Below are 21,048 nucleotides of genomic sequence, written 5' to 3'. Positions count from 1 at the left end.
TACAAACCATTGCTAGTCCTTTTTTTTTTTTTTTTTTTCTTCTTCTTCCCTTCTTTTTCTTCTCCCCTGCCCCCCCCCCCCCCCCCCCCCCCCCCAGTACAGTGTGGCCAGTTTCTTGAGTTCTCTTGAAAAGGTAGGAAGCAATTCTCCATGGCAGGTTTCTACTTACCAGTCACACTGTCTGATGTATGCCATACATATGGTACTTGAGCCCTTATTAGATGAATGAAGTTATAAAGGGCATATCCTGTAACGGGAGTACAAAGGGAAAATAATACTTTAAAATAGTTGAAAAATCATGCACCTCATTCTTTGCTATGACAATATCAAATAAACTGTTGCAATGCAGCTTTATCACTAAACAGTTGCCAGTAAACTTCCACAGTTTTTCATCAGGTATAGGAGAAATTACAGATAAAGCAAGCTGTGGTAGAATTTAACAGGCCGTCTGTATCCCTGTCACACAGGGATTTATTTCTTTCTTACTAGAAAGCTCTGTTGCTGTCAGGTGCAATTGAACACCAGACTGAATTTTTATTAACTTGACCTACTGTATAGACTATATTGACAGGCTTTGCTCTGGAAGTGTTAGGTTAACTCAGATTTATGAAAAAGTAGGAATCTTTGTGTAATGGCTGTGTTCAAGGATGCTGAAAAAAGCAGCTGCTTCTCTGCAACTGTGACTAGGACTTGAGAATGGTAGAGAGTAGTAGGACCTTCTGGAAGAAACAGAACAAAGCAAGGTACTGAACAAGAGTTTGTGCTTGTTGTTTACATGTACTTCAGCACAAGAAGTAGGAAAACTAGTTCACTTTGTAAGTAAACTAAACTTTTTAACAAAAGAAGAAACAATAGGTTTTCTGAAGTGTAATATACCTATTAATAGTTTTAGTACATAAACTGTCAAATAAATACATAACTGTCAAATGAAGTTTTGCACTATCCCAAAGCTCACTGTAGTGACAGAACGGACTTCCATGGGTTCAGAAAGGACTTGGCCGGCACCTCCTTTAGCGTTTCATGAGCAGCACCCCACTGAGGCAAACACCTCTCTTGGAGGTGCTCTGCTCACTAGAGCAGGGCTAGAAGTGTCTCTGAGCAAAGCAGTTGGAAATGACCACAGTTAGCATTCAGAATCTCCTGAGCACAGATTTGCGTTATCTCATTAGTGAGCAGTACTAATGAAAGCTTTTGTTTCTTGACCAGGCTGACCTAGCTTTCCTTCAGATTACAGTCATTAGGCTATTCCTAAAGCCTGGCGCTATCCATGTCTTCAGTCATTTCCAAATCTCTAATTATGCAGAGGTTTTACTGTTTGTGGTATCCAGATCAGCACTGCTGCAATGCCTAGTGTTTTGCTAATGTTCCTTCAGCTCTGTAGAGCACAGAGTGGGGTTTGTCATGCAGACCAGTCAGTTCTGTACCTGCCTTTCCTCCTGACCATTTTGCACTGTACCTCATGCACTTTATATAGCATTTGTTGTAATTTGATTTTCCTAACTTGGAATCTAGAGATCTTTCTCTTACCAGCAGAACTGGAATTTTGATCCTGACTAACTGCCTTGTGTCACAACTAGTGCTATTAACAAGGGGCTTTGAATTTTTGAGCATCTAAAAGGGATTGAGTACTGCCAGTTAGTAAGAACTTCTCTATTAATGACCAAGGTTTGTTTACAATTTAAAAAAAGAGAATAAAGTATTATGACTGTTCACATATCTGCTGTTTGCTTTTTTATCTCAGCATAACCTGTGGATTTCTTTTCTAGATCTGTATTTTGTTTTGGCTGTGCTTAGCAGAGTAATTTGAAGGGGAAGAATTGTTCTGTCATGCAAAATCTCTCTGCCTCAGTGTTCTCAACATTTAGATCAATTGAAATACCTCTTCTTTAGAAGCCCTCCCAGTAGCTAGCTCGGCCCCATATGTGTACTCTCACAAACCAGTAATCCTCTTTGGAGAGCTTTGAAAGTTAATCAAACTCTCCCCTGCAAGCCTCCATTTGAGACAGCTAAATGAGCTTTAGTTCCTCCATTTTACAGATCAGCTTAGAAGAAAGTATAAGTGACTTGCCCAAGGTCAAAAAGAGTGGAGGTGTGTCTCTGGAAACGTGTAGTTATGTGCCTTATATAAAATCTACAGTCAGACTTCTTTGAGAAAAAGCACTGACCCGCAAGGGCAAAATATTTCAGCCTAGAGCCTTTCTGCCTGTTTTTTTTTTTTGGTTTTTTTTTTTATAATGGTTTCTACTGCTCCTGAAAGCCACTTGGAAGATCATAGACACAGAGAAGACACACCAAGCCTGCAATGCTGAGTACCATTCTACTGCTACACTATAGTTGTGGATTTAGCTTCATATTGGAGATTAAGCCTAAAAAGAGAGGACAAAAAGTAGAGTGACAGGGAGAAACACAAAGGGACTTTAAAATGTTGCCTAAATAGAGTTCTCTACATTAGTAAGGCAGGTGCAGATAACAGCAACACCATGTAAATTTCTGAAGGAAGACAGAGTTTTCTATTGTAAAAGGAAAATGGCTTTATTTAGTATTGCTCAGAGGTAGCACAGGACTGTTGTGCATAGATGGCATCCAGGCAGAAAGAATTAATCATAAAATGAGCATTTGTTCCCCATAATTGGCAGTTGGTCACAGTGACATGCTCATGTGCAAGTCCAAACACTTCCAAGCTGGGTTGGTTGTTTTTTTTTTTCCAGAAGTAGATACTCCTACGAGCTGTGGCACTTGTTTTCTAACTGCTTAACTCTTTCAGAAACAAGCTGATGATAGATCATAGTCTAGCATCGAAGTAGCACTAGGGAGCATCAAGGGAGCAGTCCCACTACTGCATGGATTGACAGCTGCCTTTTGGAAGTGCAGGCTGCACAGTACTGCAGGGCCTGACTGGCAGCCTCGGCCAGCCACAGTCTGTAATGGCTGGGTAGACAAATGTAAGTATTTCTGTGCAAGGCTTGCTTTCCTGACCTGTAGCTAACTTGACCTCTGTCAAGACAGTCTTGACCTCTGCTTCAACTATTCAGCTGTAGATAGTTTGCTGGCATGTCAAGCTAAAGTCTCAGCTGAAGTAGTTTCAGTATTTTTAACACAGGTGAGATGTTACTCATTCTGCTCTCCTTTATAGGTTCTAAAGTCATCTAAAGTGCAGCTGGGGGGGTTTACTGTGACAACTTTTACACCATCTTTGCTCACATCTCACGTGCTTCACAGGAGAGGTGTTAATCTTTTTTAGTATGATAACTTGCCTATGCACAATTGCAGCACTCCTGCAGCTTTTAACCTCCCAGTCACCTGCACTGAGACCTGGGTTCTCAAAAGATACGCCAACCCTCTGTTATCTTACTGCCATCAGTGTGCAGTTGGGGTCAAGATACTTAGGTGGCTAGGGTCCAGCAGACAATACTGAGAAAAAAAGTTGAGCCCACTTACAAACTTCACATAATGCTTGGCGCAAAAAGGCCAGCACCTATTTCTGTATGCTTGAGATCATCTGTATTGCATGGAATTGCCAAAAATCTAATGCCTAAAGTACTTTCACTCTGACAGGTCAAATAGTAGGAAGTGAAAATAACCTCATAGATAATAAGTTGGGAATCCTACAAATTTACTAATATTGGGAGGGGGGATAAAGGTAATTCTTTAGACTACCTGATAATCTAAACCTAAGACTGCAAACCTCCATTTCTGTTCTGAAGCCAGAGGACAATAGCCTCTGCCTGGTGTGTGAAATACCAAGCAAAGGTTGCTCCCTGTGTCAGTGCTCTAATTCTCCAGCTAGGAAGGGAACTGGTTGCTTATAAATCTCAATCCTGAAGTGTAATACTCGAGAAATTCACATTAGATTGTGTCCATATAACCATCATTAGGGCAGCAGAAGTATTGGAGTTCTAGTCTTGAGGTCTCTCAGCAGTGCTCTTCCCAGGAGAAGTATGGCTGGACTCAGCCTCAGCCATGTGCACACTTGAGGTCTGCGCTGCTCAGTCCCAGTGGATGCCGAGAAGCTGGCAGCTCACATTCCAGAGCTTCTTTGCTGTTTCATCATCCCGACCCCATGGAGATACGTATGCTGGCTGGCAGTCACTGCAAGAGGTACATGTTTTATTTTTATTAAGCTAAAGGTCTCCATTCATGTTAGCACACTGAAATGTCTGTGTTAAGATAAGGCAGTTGCTTTCTACCAGCTTAATTTCAAAACCAACTGAAGGAAGTGTGGGAGGCTGTCCAGCAAATGAGCAAGGGTTGGTGCTAACCCATCTTGAGAAAGCTTTCTTTCCAGTTGGCTAGGGAAGTCTCTCCTAATGGCACCAAGAATTGGTAGGCAAGTACATTGTCTGTTGTCTCAACTCTTAAAGAAACCTGTATATGCTCTACTATATACTCTTCAGTGTACATTCTCATTAACACCAAGAAGGGCTATAAATGCTAACCAGCCTTCTCAGGAGCACCTCTTCTAGCAGACACTACAAAAAAAAAAACAACCCACCCCACTCAAACAGCCCTTCATTCTAAACTATTTTTCCTACTATATTGCTGTGGTATGAAATGTAAAGCTGCCCCAGAACAGCAATACTGCAATAACCATGTGTGGTTATCCCCTTTTCCATTATCCTCTGAACTGGGGCTCCTTTCCTTTCAGCTCCTGCAGTCAGACAGCATTCTGTATGGAACAGTGATCATGTGTTCTCCTCTGTAATGCTAGGTGCTGCAATAACATGGGAGTTTAAGAGAACAGAGGAAATTTCGTCTTCTAAACTCTCTATCCAGCCTAGTGCTTTTAGAGCTCCAAGTGCACAGTCTCTGATGTTCCTGAAAGTACTCTGGTGGACTCCACCTGTCTTGCTGTATGTCATGCTGTGTGTACTGCTAAACCCAGGACACTGTGGCATGCAAATTCTTTTCCATACTTGTGCTTTATATTCTATTGCCTGGAAAGTGAAGAGGATTTTAGGGTAGTCCAATGTGAATTGTGAATTACTGTTGAAGGTATCCATTTCCCACCAAGCCCAGAACTCCTTTCTTTTATGAGTTTAAAATCCACTAAAGCTTTCTGTATTCCAGCACATAAATGATCCATTTATATCCTGGGACAGACAATCACCCATGAAAGATTAAGACATCTATTTATATATTCAAGTCTGATTAAGATGGTACAAACTCCCAAGTGAAGATCAGACAAAGCCATTACAAAGACTAATCTGGTCACATATCACAAGAGGAAAGCTCTGCAGACACAAAGGCTCCAACAGTATCCATGTGGGGAAAAAAAGATAAATTTTCACATTCATTTCCCCAAAACCAGTATTGCTACACTGCTGTACACCCAGTGGGAAGCTGACATACATCTGTTCAAATGGCAGTCTTCAAATCTAGGGTGATGATGGCTTGGAACTGCTCTGGGAAGTAGTTTTGGTGAGGGGAAAACACAGGGTCCTGGAGCAAGTCAAGGAAGTCAGGGTTTGTAGTAGGAGCTACATAAGAAAGTTTGCAGGACAGAGCATGTGTCCCAGCAGGAGTTCCTCCCAGCTGATGGGTCTGTCACACTGGAGAATCAAGTTGTTTTGTTACATGCCAGTCCTGAAAATCTCACCTAGCTCTGCAGCTCCACCAGCCTGTCCAGTGCCCTGGGAGCACAGGCCCCTTCTGCTCCTTTTGTGGGGTACAACTGCAGACAGAACCAAAGCAGTTTTCCCAGGATTGACTCAAGTGCCCTCATTAACTAGACAGCTCTGCTGAAAGTGATTTGCCCAAATCTCAGGCAGATCAGGATTAAAGCCCTGAGCACATGACAGCCATTCCTACAGTTTCAGTACAGTGATATTCCCAGCACTAAAGGACTTGCTGTTGTGTAGAGCTGCATATAGTCAGGGATTCCTTCCAACATGATATCCACTGCAACAGACCAGGAACGGGTAATGTTCTAGTATTTGTCACCCTCAATCTCATCAGCCAGCCTCTTACCCAGTCTCTCCTTAATGAAGTCTCATTTTCCTCAGCAAATAAAGTTGCCTTCCACACTATATCACTCCATCAACTTGTACCCACCTGAAATACTGTCCTGTCACAGAGTCTAGCTCCTCTGCTACTGCACAGTAGATACTGGTCTGAGCTCCTTCCCAAGGTGTCTTCAAGAAGAATGAGAATATATTCCACAGCCACGTCATTACAAATGAATGCCGGACCAGCTCAGAATGGACAGAACCAGGATGGAGAGCGTTTGCTGTGACTTTAGTGCCTGTGGCAAAAGAAAGTAGTCCAGAACAAATCTGCATGTATCAAATTACCTTTATATATATATATATATATATATATATATAAAGGTAATATATTCCTCAATTCCACCTGCAGACAACCTAAAGGAGGAGTCCAGGCATGGATACAGGGATAGTAAGTAAAGTGCTCTGTAGTTACTACTCGGTAGATGTGATGGATGCATTTGACCCCTTAACCAAACCAGCGGTAGTTTTGTACAGGCTCCAAAGGAGGTAACGGCCTGAGTTGTAGCCAAGCCAAGAACTCCTCTAGGAAACCCATGAAGAGACAGTGACACAGTGAGCATTGAGGCATATAAACTTGGAACACCCATCATGGGATTAACACATGAATAGAGCGGGGCTTTTCCAAGACTTATTGTCCGGGGCTTAAACTACTCATTTATCAAGGAACAAAGGTACACTCTGCTCTCCTCTGGGACTTGCCTTGCAGCCGCCTTGCCAGCTCCCGGGTGAAGAGCACATTGGCCAGTTTGCTGTGACAGTAGGCGAGGCCGCGGTTGTAGCACTTCTCACCATGGAGATCATGGAAGCGGATTCGGCCACCATGATGAGCGAGTGAGGACACGTTCACTATGCGGGCTGGGGCAGACTGCTTCAGACGCTCCAGCAGTAAGAAGGTCAAGAGAAAATGACCTAGGGGTGAGAGAAAATGTCATCCTTCTCTAAACGTTTCTCCTGCTGGAATTTTGAAGTACTCACGACATATTATTTACATGTTGTATCTTATTGCTGCCCTCATTTCAAGTCCAGGGCAAAGACAACCCCCCTGAATCAACAGCTAAACTTTTTTTGGGCCAATAAGTTCTGCTCCTCAGCTTCAAAAAGCTAGTGCAGTCATACGTTTCAAATGTCCCAGGTAACATGTAGACACTTAAGCTGGGTGCATGCAAATACATTGCACTGCATCTCCAGAACTCTGACTCTGGCCTTCCATCCTTCCCCAAGAAGCAAGGTTGAGGAAGAGAAAATGTAAAAGCAGAATTTCCTCTGCTATTCTGCCACAGACCTTGAATGCAAACAAGACTCCACTGGCCTTACCAAGATGATTCACTCCCAGGTGCATCTCAAAGCCATCAGCAGTCTTGGAGTAAGGGCATAACATTACCCCAGCATTGTTGATGAGAATATGGAGTTCCTTCTCCTCTGCAAGAAATGACATTCTTAAACAGGGAAACAGAGACCAGAGACAGACAAGAGGATGACACGTCAGCCAAAAAACCTCACACCTGTCTTGAGTTGCAGCTACAGCACCACAATAAAATGATAAGGCTCCTACCACAAACTAGCGCATAGTCTGTCAAGCCCCTGCTGTGAACTGCGGTACCCAATGCAGTAGAGATACGCAGGTCAGGGACTTGGCATCTGCTAGAAGAGCAGACAGCAGTCCTTGGTAAAATAGTCTCACTGAAAAGAAGGATCTAGAGACTGTACCTGCTAGAAATTTCTCAGCAAACTCCCGGATGGATTTTGTATCGGCCAAGTCCAGTTTTTTCACAATGACTTCCTGGTTCCCTGTCTCAGCTCGGATTTCACTGGCTGCAGCTTCTGCCTTCCTTATGTCTCTGCAAGCGACAATCACCCTTGCTCCTGCAAGGGGGGTAAAAAAACAGGAACAGAAGCTGAGATCACTGGAGCACACTGGATGATGGAGGCTAAGATAAGCTGGCTACGCACAGTGCTTACAAACAATGTGTTGTCTATTTAGGGCATTGGCATCAGTCAAGGGAGCAGCAGTGAGAGACAAAGCCTTTTCTACTAAACTATTAGCTTCCACCCAGCCCAAAACTGTTTTCAGAACAGGAAAATGGCACATCTGGAGTGCCTCTGCCCAGGCACTCCAACATCAGGAGCAGGTACCACCACACTGGTACAGTACGGTTGTATCTGCCCCTGTAACAGGAATACCAAGCCAGGAGCACAAGAAGATACTTGGATTCCAGCCAGAGTAACTTCTAAACAGATTATGAACAGGAAGTTTAATCTCCTTACCAGTCACCCAGAAAGCATGTATACCAAAATAGCTTGAAACATGAATAACTAAAGCACACAGCAGTGGACCTAGGGCATTTCCCAGCCTCATGCAAACAGAATACAGTGATGCTGGCATCTTCCCCAGTCCTCTCAAAACATCTGCAGTGCAGAGCATTTTCATGTCACAAGGAATACTTTTGGAGTTCAAGTAATGAAAACAGCCAGGGAACTGGGGACTTGCACCTTGGTGGTCACAACCTCTGGAGGAGCAACACTCAGGCTTGTCTTAAGTAACTCTGGATTCCAATGTTAGCACAAAACTCCTCCCTTAGATCTCAAAGAGGCACTAGTAACACCCAGGCGCACGGCCATCAGCTGCACGTGGATGCCTATTTGGTAACTGGGGACTTGCCTCTTCGTGCGAGGTCTCTGGCAGTCTCCTTCCCGATGCCTGTGTTGGCTCCTGTGATTACCACCACCTTCCCGTCCAGCTTAGCTGTTGACTTACACTGTCCTCCGGCGACATACCTCCTGCAATAAAGGGCAGCAGCCCCCCCTCGACGAGGGGACCAGGGGATGTGGGTCAGTGATGAGCACCCAGAGCCCCACGTTTCACCCCAACGGTAGGATTAACCGGGAAGCCACAGGCGCCGTTACGTGAAGTGGCCGATCACGATCGTGCCGTGCCCGGGCTACCAGGATCTAGCCCCCAGACCCCCTCCCCGCTTTACAAACAGGACCGTGACCCGGCCCGGCCCCGCCCTGGCGACAAGTGGGGCCACGGCTCCCATTGGCTGCCGCCACCGACTCCGGAGCCTGGGCCCAATGGGCTCTGCCGCGCAGCGGTGAGCAGGCGGCGGGCTCCACCCCCGGGGTCCCCGGCACTCCGTCCGATTTTCTCCGCACCCGGCCGGGTCCGCGGGCCGAGGCAGGCCCCAGAGTGAGTTCCGGGCGGCTCGGAGGCCGGGGAAACCACCGAAGCAGGCGCTGCCGGCGGTGGCAGGGCTGAGCCGAGCCCCAGCTCCTGCCTCGAGCGCGTTAGTGCTACTGAGGAGCTGGAGCTGCAGACGCGTGAATACTCGTCACACAAGCACGCAGGTAGACCTGACCGCCGTGCGGTGCGGCGGGGTGCCCGTGGCTACCAGCGCAAGTGTGAAGGGCTAGGGCCGCGCTCTGTAAAACAAACCTGATGTAGGGCGCTGCCACGAGGAAGAGGACGGGGACGGAGACGACAGCCCCCAGCGCCGCTCCCCAGCATGTGGCCATTCCCGCCACCCGCTCCATGCTCACTGCTGGTGCTGGCGGCAACCCCGGGCCCGCCCCAGTCCCCTGGGCCACGCCCCTGTCACTTGGGCCCGCCCCGCCAGCAGCAGGCAGCCCCTCAGAGCATCTCAGCAGCGGCCCCTTGTGGTCCCGGCGTGGCCTGTTCTTTGACCAGCGGGGCAGCTGCTCCAGGGTCTTCTCGCACCGGACACCCCGCGGCTCCCGCTGCCTGCCGCGGGTGTGCCCCCGCCGGGAGAAGGAGGGCGGCCGGTTCTACAGGACAGGCTGAGAAAGTTGGGGCTGTTCAGCCTGGAGAAGAGAAGGCTGCGTGGAGACCTCATAGCAGCCTTCCAGTATCTGAAGGGGGCCTACAGGGATGCTGGGGAGGGACTCTTCATTAGGGACTGTAGTGATAGGACAAGGGGTAACGGGTTACAACTTAAACAGGGGAAGTTTAGATTGGATATAAGGAGGAAATTCTTTCCTGTTAGGGTGGTGAGGCACTGGAATGGGTTGCCCAGGGAGGTTGTGAATGCTCCATCCCTGGTGGTGTTCAAGGCCAGGTTGGACAGAGCCTTGGGTGACATGGTTTAGTGTGAGGTGTCCCTGCCCATGGCAGGGGGGTTGGAAGTAGATGATCTTAAGGTCCTTTCCAACACTAACTATCCTATGATTCTACCGAGGAGCCTGCTGCATTTTTATCCCCGGGCAGCGCAGGACCCTCGGGACAACTCAGGAGTGCCGCTCTAATTGCGCTGCCCAGTTCATAGGCGGAGAAGTCTCTGAAGAGAAAGGGCGGGGGCGGCGGCCTGGGGGGACATTCCGCATAGGTTTGCACAGCCTCTTAGTTTGTGACACTAACCCTAACAAAACGCATGAAACGATGCACACGTTAGTACGCATTGAGGGCCGGGGACACGCGGCGGTAGGTCCAGCCGCGCTCGCTCTCATCGTCCCCAGAGAACATTAGAAGCAGGAGGCTGGGGGTGGTGAGCCGCGCTGCTCCCTGCGCTCCGCCGCCTCCCAGGGGAGACTACATCTCCCAGCAGGCAGTGCGTGCCTCGAGGCCCCTTCCTCGCGGTAGGCTAGGACCGCGCCTGCCGCTCTCGGGCGCCGGCGAGCACTGTCTCCCTCAGCCGTGCTGCAGTTCCCGGCTCCCGCAGGGAGGAGGCCGCGGCGGGTTGTGAACCTTCCGACGGCGTCGCCAGGCGGTTTTGCGGTCGGGCGGCGTTCGGGGCGGCCATGGGGAGGCCCCAGCTGCCGCCGATGGCGGAAGTGCCTCGCGAGGGAGCGGGGCTGTGAAGGGGTAGGGGGTGGTAGCAGCCGTAGCAGGGCGGGAGGTGGCTGTCTGCTATGGCGGGCCGCGGCCCCGGCTCCTCGGAGCACCTGGAGCGGCTGCACGAGATCTTCAGGGGGTTGCATGGAGACCTGCGGGGCGTCCCCGAGCGGCTGCGGGGCAGCGCGGCCGGTGAGGCAGGGGGATATCGGCGGGCTGGGCTCTACCGGGTGCGGTGGCGCGGGGACCGGACCGGCTGCTGTCTCCCTCCTTGTCGCTGGGGTCTGCCGCGGCGGGGTCTGGAAGTGCCTCCCCTCTTTGCTCCCTGGCTGGCACTTCCCCGCTGGCTGCCCCACGGGTAGCTGGGGCTGGTGGCAAGGCCGGTGCAGGGGCGTTTGGGATGTTTCCACATGGATAGTCTCGGGTTTACAGCCGAGAGGGCAAAGTCTCTGTAAGAAATGTGGGAGCGGGGGAGAGTTTGCCAAAGCAGTTGCAGGAATTCAGTGTGTCTTTGGACACCTCTTTGGTAGGGGCAGTTAGCTTTGCTGAGGCTGAGTTCCTTGTGTGTTATTTTTCAGTTGATGTTAAATTCTGGTAGCTTTGCTCTTGAGTATTAGGCATGGTCATGCAAAGCCCTAAGTAGGAAAGTAGAGAGGCAGGTGTGCTGCTTTATTTCTCTGGAGCTGCTCCTCTTATTTGACAAATTTCAATGCTGGATGTTTAGTTTCAGCCTCAGCTCTGAGGAGGAGTCGTTATTTGGCTGTCACTTCATGCTGTTTCTAGGTGAGATGCCTAAATTGCAGTGCATTGGTTGGTCACTGTTGGACTCTTCTTTAAGACCTCACCAGCAGAATTAAAAGCAGTTTTTATTGGCACAATCAGTTGTAGACTCACTGGATAAGATTTGTATTTTAAATTGCCATTTTAAAAGTCTGGTTTGTGTGCTACCTACTCACAGATTAGAAAACACTATCTGTCAAGCTACACAAAGTTATATTGGAAGCAAACCCTGATTTTACAATTATTCTTTGTACCATGCAGTAGGTAAAACAGTGACAGAATACTTATGTGTAGGACTTGGCATTGTGCTTCCAATTAACTTCTTGATATTGACAATATTCTGAGAAACAGAAAGGGGAGACATCTGACAAGGAGAATTTTACCAATGTCACCTGATCTACTTCCTTCATATGAGAAAAATGATACACTGTTATCATGAGCCACTGTAGTTAAGCTTGGGGCTTGTACCACAAGAATGAGTAGGGGATCTCAGCCACCTTCTGAACCTTGTCTTGTCATTCTTCCATAACTGATCAATTTTATGTGTTTAGGTGTAAAATCATAGAAATGGCTTGTTCAGCGTATGCTGGCCTGTGGCAAATTACACAGGCTTCAAAAAGTTTAATGCTCCATTTCTTACCTGGCTTTCCAGTTAATAATGAGTTACATTCTGGATCACGGACCACTTCATCAGCATATCCGGAAAGCTTGGAACAAGAAAGATGTTCAAACCTGCAAATGACAACTTTGAAACCTTTCATAGGCAGTCAACAGGAATAAAAACCATAAAAGAAAAAATACCCTTTCTTCTAGGTAATGCTTGTTTCCTTGCAGAGTGGAGAGTGGTCAGTTTCTTAGTGAAGGAAAATTTTGTCACGTCTCCATGGAGCTGGGAAGTCCTGAGCAATGAATTCTGAGAAATGGACTTAAATGGGGCAGTTAAAGGCAGCAATTTTTGCAATGCTTGCAGATATTTTAATGCTTTAATATTTTATGCTTGTAGGTATTTAATCATGGCAGTCGGGTGAAGTTCCCGACGACTGGAAAAAGGGAAATATAACCCCCATTTTCAAGAAGGGGAAAATGGATGACCTGGGGAATTACAGACCAGTCAGTCTCACCTCTGTGCCTGGCAAAATCTTGGAGCAGGCTCTCCTGGAAGGCATGCTAAGGCACATGAAAATCAACAAGGTGGTTGGTGACAGCCAGCATGGCTTCACTAAGGGGAAATCCTGCCTGACCAATTTGGTGACCTTCTATGATGGGGCTACAGAACTGATGGATAGGGGTAGAGCAGTTGATGTCATCGACCTGGACTTGTGCAAAGCGTTCGACACTGTCCCACACAACATCCTTGTCTCTAAATTGGAGAGACATCGATTTGATGGATGGACCACTCGGTGGATAAAGAACTGGCTGGATGGCCGCACACAAAGAGTTGTGGTCAATGGCTCAATGTCCAGCTGGAGACCAGTAACGAGTGGCATCCCTCAGGGATCGGTGTTGGGACCGGTCTTGTTCAACATCTTTGTTGGTGACATGGACAGTGGGATTGAGTGCGCCCTCAGCAAGTTTGCCGATGACACCAAGCTGTGTGGTTCAGTTGATACCCTGGAGGGAAGGAATGCCGTCCAGAGGGACCTTGACATATTGTGAGGTGGGCTGATGCCAACCTCATGAGGTTTAACCATGTCAAGTGCAAGGTCCTACACCTGGGTCGGAGCAATCCCAAGCACAGCTACAGATTGGTCAGAGAAGAGATTCAGAGAAGCCCTGCGGAGAAGGACTTGGGGGTGTTGGTCGATGAGAAACTTAAGCTGGCGTCAGTGTGCACCTGCAGCCCAGAAAGCCAACCGTATCCTGGGCTGCATCAAAAGGAGTGTGACCAGCAGGTCAAAGGAGGTGATCCTGCCCCTCTACTCTGCTCTTGTGAGACCTCACCTGGCGTATTGTGTGCAGTTCTGGTGTCTTCAACATAAAAAGGACATGGAACTGTTGGATCAAGTCCAGAGGAGGGCCACAAGGATGATGTGGAGGCTGGAGCACCTCCTGTATGAAGATAGGCTGAGAAAGCCTGTAGAAAAGAAGGCTGCTTGGAGCTGCATGGAGGCTGCTGGCCTTTCAGTATCTGAAGGGGGCCTATAGGGATCCTGGGGAGGGACTCTTCATTCGGGACTGTAGTGGTAGGACAAGTGGTAACAGGTTAAAACTTACACAGGGGAAGTTTAGATTGGATACAAGGAGGAAATTCTTTCCTGTTAGGGTGGCGAGGCACTGGAATGGGTTGCCCAGGGAAGCTGTGAATGCTCCATCCCTGGTGGTGTTCAGGGCTGGGTTGGACAAAGCCTTGGGTGACATGGTTTAGTGTGAGGTGTCCCTGCCTATGGCAGGGGGATTGGACCTTGATGATCTTAAGGTCCTTTCCAACCGTACCTATTCTATGATTCTAAGAGTCTATATTTTGTTTTGTCGTAACATGACAAATAATTCCAAACTGACTTTTCAGACATGCTGCGACATTTTAACACGATTGTTCTGGTTTTTAAATTTGTTGTTGCAAACGTCTGGTAATATTTCTGGGAAGTATTTCTAGGATAGTTCAAGATAAGTCAGGAATCTGTCTGGTGGAGGTGTTACACTTGCCTTTTTTTGTTTGCTGCTTGTACTTATGGGGAAGGATTCGTTTTTCAAGTTACCTAATCCTGAAAACTTCAGGAAATAATGAAGGATGCTTTGCATGCTCTTTTAAGGTGATTTGCATTCTTCCAGACTTGAGAGGAGACAGAATCTGCTACCGACCTTGGGACATCTTTGAGGGGCAGAGATTTGAAAATGCTCTTTTGCTCCATATAAACAAGATAAAAAAATCCTTGCTCTAGAAACTTTTTTTTTTTCTCTGCCAAGTTTGTAAAAAGGCATTTCAAACAGGATCAGTTTCAAATATCATTTCCTCCAAGTTAATTCATTTAGCTGTATTTTTCAGTTGTTTCTAGCTGTTTCTAATTGAATGGAAATAAATCAGTTAAATGTTAATGAGCATGTGGGTAATGTTATTGTGGCTTAGGTGCCTTTTACTTCTACTGCATTAAAGTTCTCTTGATGTACTTCAAGTCACCGTTTAATCTGTATTAATATGAATTAAACTGCTCAATAGTTTCTGGCATTTCTGTTAGGCCAGACGCAGTGTAATGCTTTCAAGCCACATTGCCTGATCTCTTGTTGTCGTATAGACAAAAATGTCTCAAGCCATTGCCACTTGACTTTTGTCAACTAGCGTTCCTTTGGCTGGTAAATGCAGTGTTCTTAAGCCGCCTGGGGGACACAGAGGAGGTTAAAATGCTGCTTTTTCACTCCTGCCCCGGGTTTCAATTAGTTCGAGGCAGCAGTTTGGAGAGGGCACTACTTAAATCGGGTTAGTGAAATTACCTGTGTGAAACAAAATACTGACTTCTGAAGGCTGTTTACCTGCAGTTCAGGTCCATGATTTCACTTGCAACCCAGCTACAAAAATAATCGTGTTGGCACAGATGTATATGGTGGCAAATCATGGGAGAAGTTGAGGAGACTGGTTTTTTTTTTAGTCTGAGATGTGAAACTGCATTTCCTGACACCAGTTAGTGTGTGATACACTAACAGTCACAATGTAGCTTAGTCTGCAACAGTTCTGTGCACTCCTGGAGAGCATAGGTGATTTTTAATTCTGCCTTAAGTTCCCAGTTCAAATTCTGGGGCTTCTTAAGAATTTGGACTGAATAGGAAACCTACAGAATGTCATGGATAAGAGAGGAGCTGTGTAAAAATGTTTCTGATCCCATCAAGTCCTTTCGCTGTTCTCCATTGGGAGCTCAGTGGTTTAAGAACCACTTCTCTTTTTGCAGAGGACATATTTACAAAAGGGTGTTGTCAAGTTGGGTTTTTGCTGCAATGATGTTCTCATGTTTTTCAACCTGCAGTTCTGCCAGTGGAGATTGGAGGGTAATAGCTCAAGAAAATATTTCAGGTTTGAAAAATGACTTCTTATGTGTACCAGAAATAGTGGCCAGTGTTTGGAAGAGAGGTTTCTGCTTTCTCCCCCCACTCCCTGCTGGAAAGTTGTCATAAGAACAGGGTGTTCCTGTTTGAAGTAAATTTTTACCTGAGATCTCTGTAATCAGCCGTCTGTGGCAGCTGCCTTGTCTGCAGTGGATTGAGTTGGAGATCTGTTGTCATTCCTCTGACGTGCTACTTTTTCCTTCACAGAGGAGAAGAAAAAACTGGTTCGAGAGTTTGATGAGAAACAGCGTGAAGCAAATGAAACGGTAAACACCAGTTGAGGCTCCTGCCCTTCCTGGCCACCTGAAATGTTGCCGCCTCACAAAGGACACTACTTCCAGATTTTACTTTCTTTATGGATCATATTATGACAGGCGGATGTTGTATTTTTTTAATGCTTGATTAATTGATCTTATAGGTGTGTCTGTGTTTGTCAAGGCAGTTGCCTATATCTGTATATTGATAGATATGAGTACTCCTACATGCCTTTCTTTCAGTGCTCGGTTTGGATATCAGAGTGGATATTGGAGAGTGGATATTGGAGAGTGACAGAGGTGGAATTAAAATTGATAGAGATTGGAGGGGGGCATGTAGAGAATCTGCTGCCTTTTCTCTTTTTCCCTTCTGTCTTTCTTCATGTTGGTATAAACCCATTTGATCTCTCTATAATAGTCTGATAGTTAATATCAGGGACCTTGAATATTTAAAATCTCTATAATATCGACTTTGTGGGCCACAAGAGACATGGAACAGTACAAAAAAACCCAACATGTGACTTGTCTTTTTAAGCAAGACATTGTGGTTTAAGCTTTGTTTTCATGTTAGTGTGGTTTTGTGTTTTTGAGTCGATGCTCTGTTGCTCTAACTTATTGGGTTTTGTTGACAGGTGTCTGTGTAGGTGATGTGCAAGATGCTGAGCTCATACTGTGAGGGCTGGTACTGGTGGGCAGCTTTAACCATTGTGACTTTGTGATTTAACTGTCACTGAAAGGTGATGTGAAAATTCACACATCCAGAATCCCAGGGCTTACAAATCCCAACTCCCATTGCCAGGCTGGAGATTGAGTGTGAATTTAGTGCCATGCCTGCCTCTGCAGTAATAGATCTCTACTGCATAGAGACAGTGAGAAACTAATACCCAGTCTATAGATGCATAAGCTATATGAAAGTGAGAACTGGAAATTCTGACGTTATAGAGTGACTTTTCAGGTAGAAATCACACATTTGAGGCTGGCAAATAATTTTTTTTTTAAATTTTAAGCATTGTGCGTCGGAAAATCCATGTGGGCTGAACAGTGCTGGGCAGAGACATTGGTGTACTCGATACTAGATGAGGGGTATATATGGGTTTGGGGTTAATCCCCCTTGCTCAATCACATAAAAAATGTGAATCCCTTCACCTGATGGTGAGTTTTGAGGATCGCTGCTGTGAAGAATAGATCTGGTGCTTTAAAAACTGAACACATTTTCTTCTGTTAAAGCTACGGGAAATGGAGGAAGAGCTGAAGTTTGCTCCTCTGCCATTCCACAACCAAATGATGAGCAAAATCCGGGCCTACAGGAGAGACCTCTCCATGTTCCAGAGAGAGATGAGAAGCACAGATTTGGGGCTGGGCTCTGGAAGTCAAGGCGATATGAGATATGGAATCTTCTCCACAGAAAATGAACAGAGTGTGAGAATTACATATAAATTTTACTTAACATTGCTGTGCTTGTAAAAAAAAATTCCAGAGGTATCATTTAGAGTGTTTCTGCTTCATTCTACTTAGTTTCTGTGCTTGTAAAACTCCCTGCATAAATCTCTGCACATAACACGAATATCTCGGGGAGGAGAAAGAACACCTGGAACTCAAAAGGAGAGATTTTCTGTTCTAAAACAAAGATAGGAGTAGAATCAAAATGGAGCTCCTTGAATGCCATGTGGTTAGTAAGTTACATAATACTGTGTACTGAAGTGCTTCATTTAATCATTCCCCTAGAATAGTGAGAAGTGATGCCATGAACTCAGAAGAAAGTTGAACTGATCTACTTTTAGTCTCCAAAACTGGCGAAGTGTGTGAATCATGCACTGTATGGGTTCTCTGGTAGATTTCTCTTTTAAGCAATCTCAGTGGAAATAATTCCAAGAACATATAAGAAGTCATGCTCTAGCACTTTTTTCCCTATGGATATGTTGCTACAGTGCAAGAAATAAACCAGTTTATTTGTGTACCAGGTATGCTTAGATATGTCTGAGCTAGTGAGACTAAATTGACTTTTATCATCAGAGTGGTGTCACCTGTACAGCAAGTTCGTGTAGGTGGGCATCTTTTTTGCCTGCCTTAGATAAGGAAGGCTTGAGGGAAATTCTCTCCTTGGTACCTTGTTCTGCAGTACCTTGGTTTTTGGTTCCTCTTAAACCTGAGAGCAGAGTGGTAGTTTAGACTTTCTGAAGCTTAAGAAAATGCTTTATTTTGAGCTACCTTTTGGCCCTGAGGTCGGCAAACATTTCTTAAGCTCGTGCCAGCAGCCTTAGCTAGAGAAGAGGATCTTTGTTACTTAGCAGTCCATCTGTTACTACTGTTTGTTCCTAATCCTTTTGACTGTGAACTCTTAATGATCTCCTGGGCAACCAACTCAGTCAGTCACAAATAAGGCTGAATTTAGATATGAATGGAAGGAAAGTTAACATCTGGAAAGCAAAGATACTATTTTCATGTAGATGTTCTTTGATGGAAAAGTAAATAGTTGCAAAGGCAATTTTTCAAGGTTTACCAAATTTACCATCTTAGAACATGAACAAGAACTCTTTCAAAATCAACTGGGCTACTTGAATTAACATCAGAAGTACATACAGCTAACACAAACGGATGGCCTAAGGAGTCACATCCTAACTTCTTAATATGTCCGAAGCCTATTGTCTCTGTCTTTGTGCTCAAGTTAAGCATATGTTGTTTTTCAGACTAATCTACAGTCACAGAGAGTGCTGCTGCTCCAGGGAACGGACAGCCTGAACCGGGCCAGTCAGAGCATTGAGCGCTCACACCGAATTGCTGCTGAAACAGATCAGATTGGCACTGATATAATCGAAGAACTTGGGGAGCAGCGGGAGCAACTGGAACGCACCAGGAGCAGAGTAAGCAGAGAAACTGTGGGCTTTGTATCCAGTGTTAGTCTAGTGGGAACCATGTGTCAGTCATCACTCTCGAAGACCTCTGTAGTAGTGGTAATCCAACTGTTGTTTCTACAGACCAAATCTGTCTGCCACCTTTCTGTGCTGTGCTCATAAAATTATCACTGTAGAAGGGCCCAAAATACGATGGTGGCCATAGTGAAATCTTACCCAGAGACCTCCAGGGGCCATGCCTCATGAATCTAGACTCTGTGAGACAACAGCTTTTTTAGTTGTCTGTAATCTTACTTAGTTTTGTGCTTCTTAATAGCTGACTGAGAAATACCTGACAGTTCATTTCTGAACATTACAAAGCTGAAATGGATTATTTACTAACAGTTCAGAGCTCATAGCTGCTAGGTCATAGACAACGTGGTTCCTTCTTTGCCAGGAATTGAACAGTATTTCAGAAGGTTCCAGATACCTACAGGGGAGAGCACCTCAGTATTGTTTTCTCCTGATGTCAAGAACTAGAATAATGAAATGAAATCCAATGAAAGCAGCTTTCCAGCCAACTTCCTGGTGTTTGTAGATGAACTTACTTAAAAGGGCAGAAAGTGACCCCAAATTGCATGTCTGTCTTTGTATGCATCTAAGGGAAAGTACACATGAAAGTCTTTATTTCCCCCTGAGAAAAGAGACAATGCTTCCAGCTTGTATTGTGTAGAGAACAGTGTTGTCTGAATTTTGAGAATGTCTGGTAAGCTTTGGTCCCGTTATTAATGGCAATATTTCAGCACCAGCTACTTCCAGGTGCAGATTTGACAGGTAACTTTTGCTTATTTTTAGTTGGTGAATACAAGTGAGAACTTGAGCAAGAGCCGCAAGATTCTACGTTCCATGTCCAGGAGGTGAGTTCTGTGGCTGACTTAGAGCAGCACTTGGCTGTGGCATTGCTGCCTGCCGCTTTCAGGCAAAAAATAGAGAACAGAGTCAGCTGGAACTGCGGGCAAGTTGTGGGCAGTGTGCAAACAGAATGTGTGCCCAGGGGCAGATGTTTATTTGTGTTGTTTTCTTTCTGTCGATTACATAAGGAGTGCAGGTAGCGGAGCGCTACTGAATTTATGCTGCTTGTTTGGGATAATACGGGGTCTTTAAACCATCCGCATGATAAACTGTGGTGAGGCCATAAGCAAGTTACAGGGAATTGCTAATAGTAACTTTAGATCCTTATTACTCAGGTTAGAAAAAGCTGTGCCATAAATCATTGCAGCAGTAAGGGAGTGAATGATGACACAGGCAAATCTTTTTAGCCCATAGGAATGCCCTAGAGTAGCTCAACTGGCTCATGAGAAATTGAGCCTGACCATGTACTATTTTGATGACTAAAGCCTTGGCTGCTTAAGTGCATTTACAGTTTCTTAACTACATGGTTTAATTATCCTCATAAACCAGTTCTTTGAACTGCATTTCCAGTAGATATTTCCAACCCATTGGAAATATCACCAAAAAACCCACTCTTTTCCCTCGTACCCATTGCTAAAGTAAGTTCTGACAACTGTATACTTTTCAATAGTAGAAATACATTATTTTGAGATTTTATTGTTTTACTTCAGCTACACAGTTCCAAGTAAAAGCACTACAATGCAGCTTTTAGCACAGGAGTTCAACTGATGTTTTCCTCTTTGCTTAGGTGAATGCAGAGCAGAATGAATGATCTGATTTATGTGGGGTGGGGAGCAAGAGGAACAGAACTGCTGCTGTTGAAGTAGAAGACTTAAGTAGAACTTCCAGGGAAAACATGAATAAGAAACTGAGTTTGTCCCTGTCTGCTTGTTAAGAGCTATCCAAATAACACTTTGTGGTCTAGCTGAACTAGGGAAGGCGATGATCAAATGATCTGGAATCTGCTTCCATCACCAAGGGAAAACCAGCTATCTTGGATTTCTGTATTTTTATTTTTTAACTCTAGAATAGCCACTAATAAGTTGCTGCTGTCCATCATCATCATCCTGGAGCTGGCCATCTTAGGCGGGCTGGTCTACTACAAGTTCTTTCGCAGCAGATGAATCTTCATGACTGAGATGAGCTCTTCCTCCATTGGGGAACCAGCTGGGCTGTCTGTTCCCTTTGACTGTCTGTTCCCTTTGGCTGTCTGAGGACTGAACTGTCTCATGAACTTCTTCAACTGAAACTGTACTGACACTAGAAAGACAGAGAATGGGAGTAAAAAGCAGAGACAGACTTGAATTACTGGTAAGACCAATAAGAAGGTAATAAATATTTTATTGTCTCAATTTGCATATACTTAACTAAATGAATAAATCTTGGTATGTAATAAAGTAGCCACCAAC

General features: G+C 45.5%; 2 protein-coding genes across 3 annotated transcripts; one reads left to right on the top strand and one right to left on the bottom strand.

The window, feature by feature from the left end:
* Positions 1-514: 514 nt before the first annotated feature.
* On the bottom strand, positions 515-8,539 carry LOC133274299 (retinol dehydrogenase 12-like). Its single transcript, XM_061463349.1, has 6 exons — positions 8,271-8,539; positions 7,713-7,868; positions 7,320-7,424; positions 6,705-6,914; positions 6,052-6,241; positions 515-4,089 (listed from the first exon to the last, which is right to left on the bottom strand). The coding sequence occupies exons 1-6, from the start codon at positions 8,431-8,433 to the stop codon at positions 3,987-3,989; spliced, it is 927 nt and encodes a 308-aa protein (XP_061319333.1). The 5' UTR covers positions 8,434-8,539; the 3' UTR covers positions 515-3,986.
* Positions 8,540-10,665: 2,126 nt separating this feature from the next.
* VTI1B (vesicle transport through interaction with t-SNAREs 1B) lies at positions 10,666-21,047 on the top strand. 2 transcript variants are annotated; one of them, XM_061463353.1, is made up of 7 exons: positions 10,666-10,983; positions 15,450-15,571; positions 15,811-15,869; positions 17,085-17,276; positions 18,545-18,718; positions 19,544-19,605; positions 20,667-21,047. In XM_061463353.1, exons 2-7 carry the CDS (start codon positions 15,496-15,498, stop codon positions 20,761-20,763), a joined length of 660 nt encoding a protein of 219 aa, XP_061319337.1. In that variant the 5' UTR covers positions 10,666-10,983; positions 15,450-15,495; the 3' UTR covers positions 20,764-21,047. The 2 variants fall into 2 exon arrangements, with proteins under 2 accessions (XP_061319337.1, XP_061319336.1); XM_061463352.1 differs by lacking the exon at positions 15,450-15,571 and having other exon boundaries at positions 10,675-10,983.
* Position 21,048: the final 1 nt, after the last annotated feature.

This window comes from Pezoporus flaviventris, unplaced genomic scaffold, assembly GCF_033815535.1.
Source record: "Pezoporus flaviventris isolate CSIRO_AGI_PZ_B2104156 unplaced genomic scaffold, CSIRO_AGI_Pfla_v1 ptg000036l, whole genome shotgun sequence".
Lineage (NCBI taxonomy): Eukaryota > Metazoa > Chordata > Aves > Psittaciformes > Psittacidae > Pezoporus > Pezoporus flaviventris.
The sequence above is the reverse complement of the archived record's forward strand: the minus strand, read 5'-3'. Positions and strand labels throughout refer to the sequence as shown.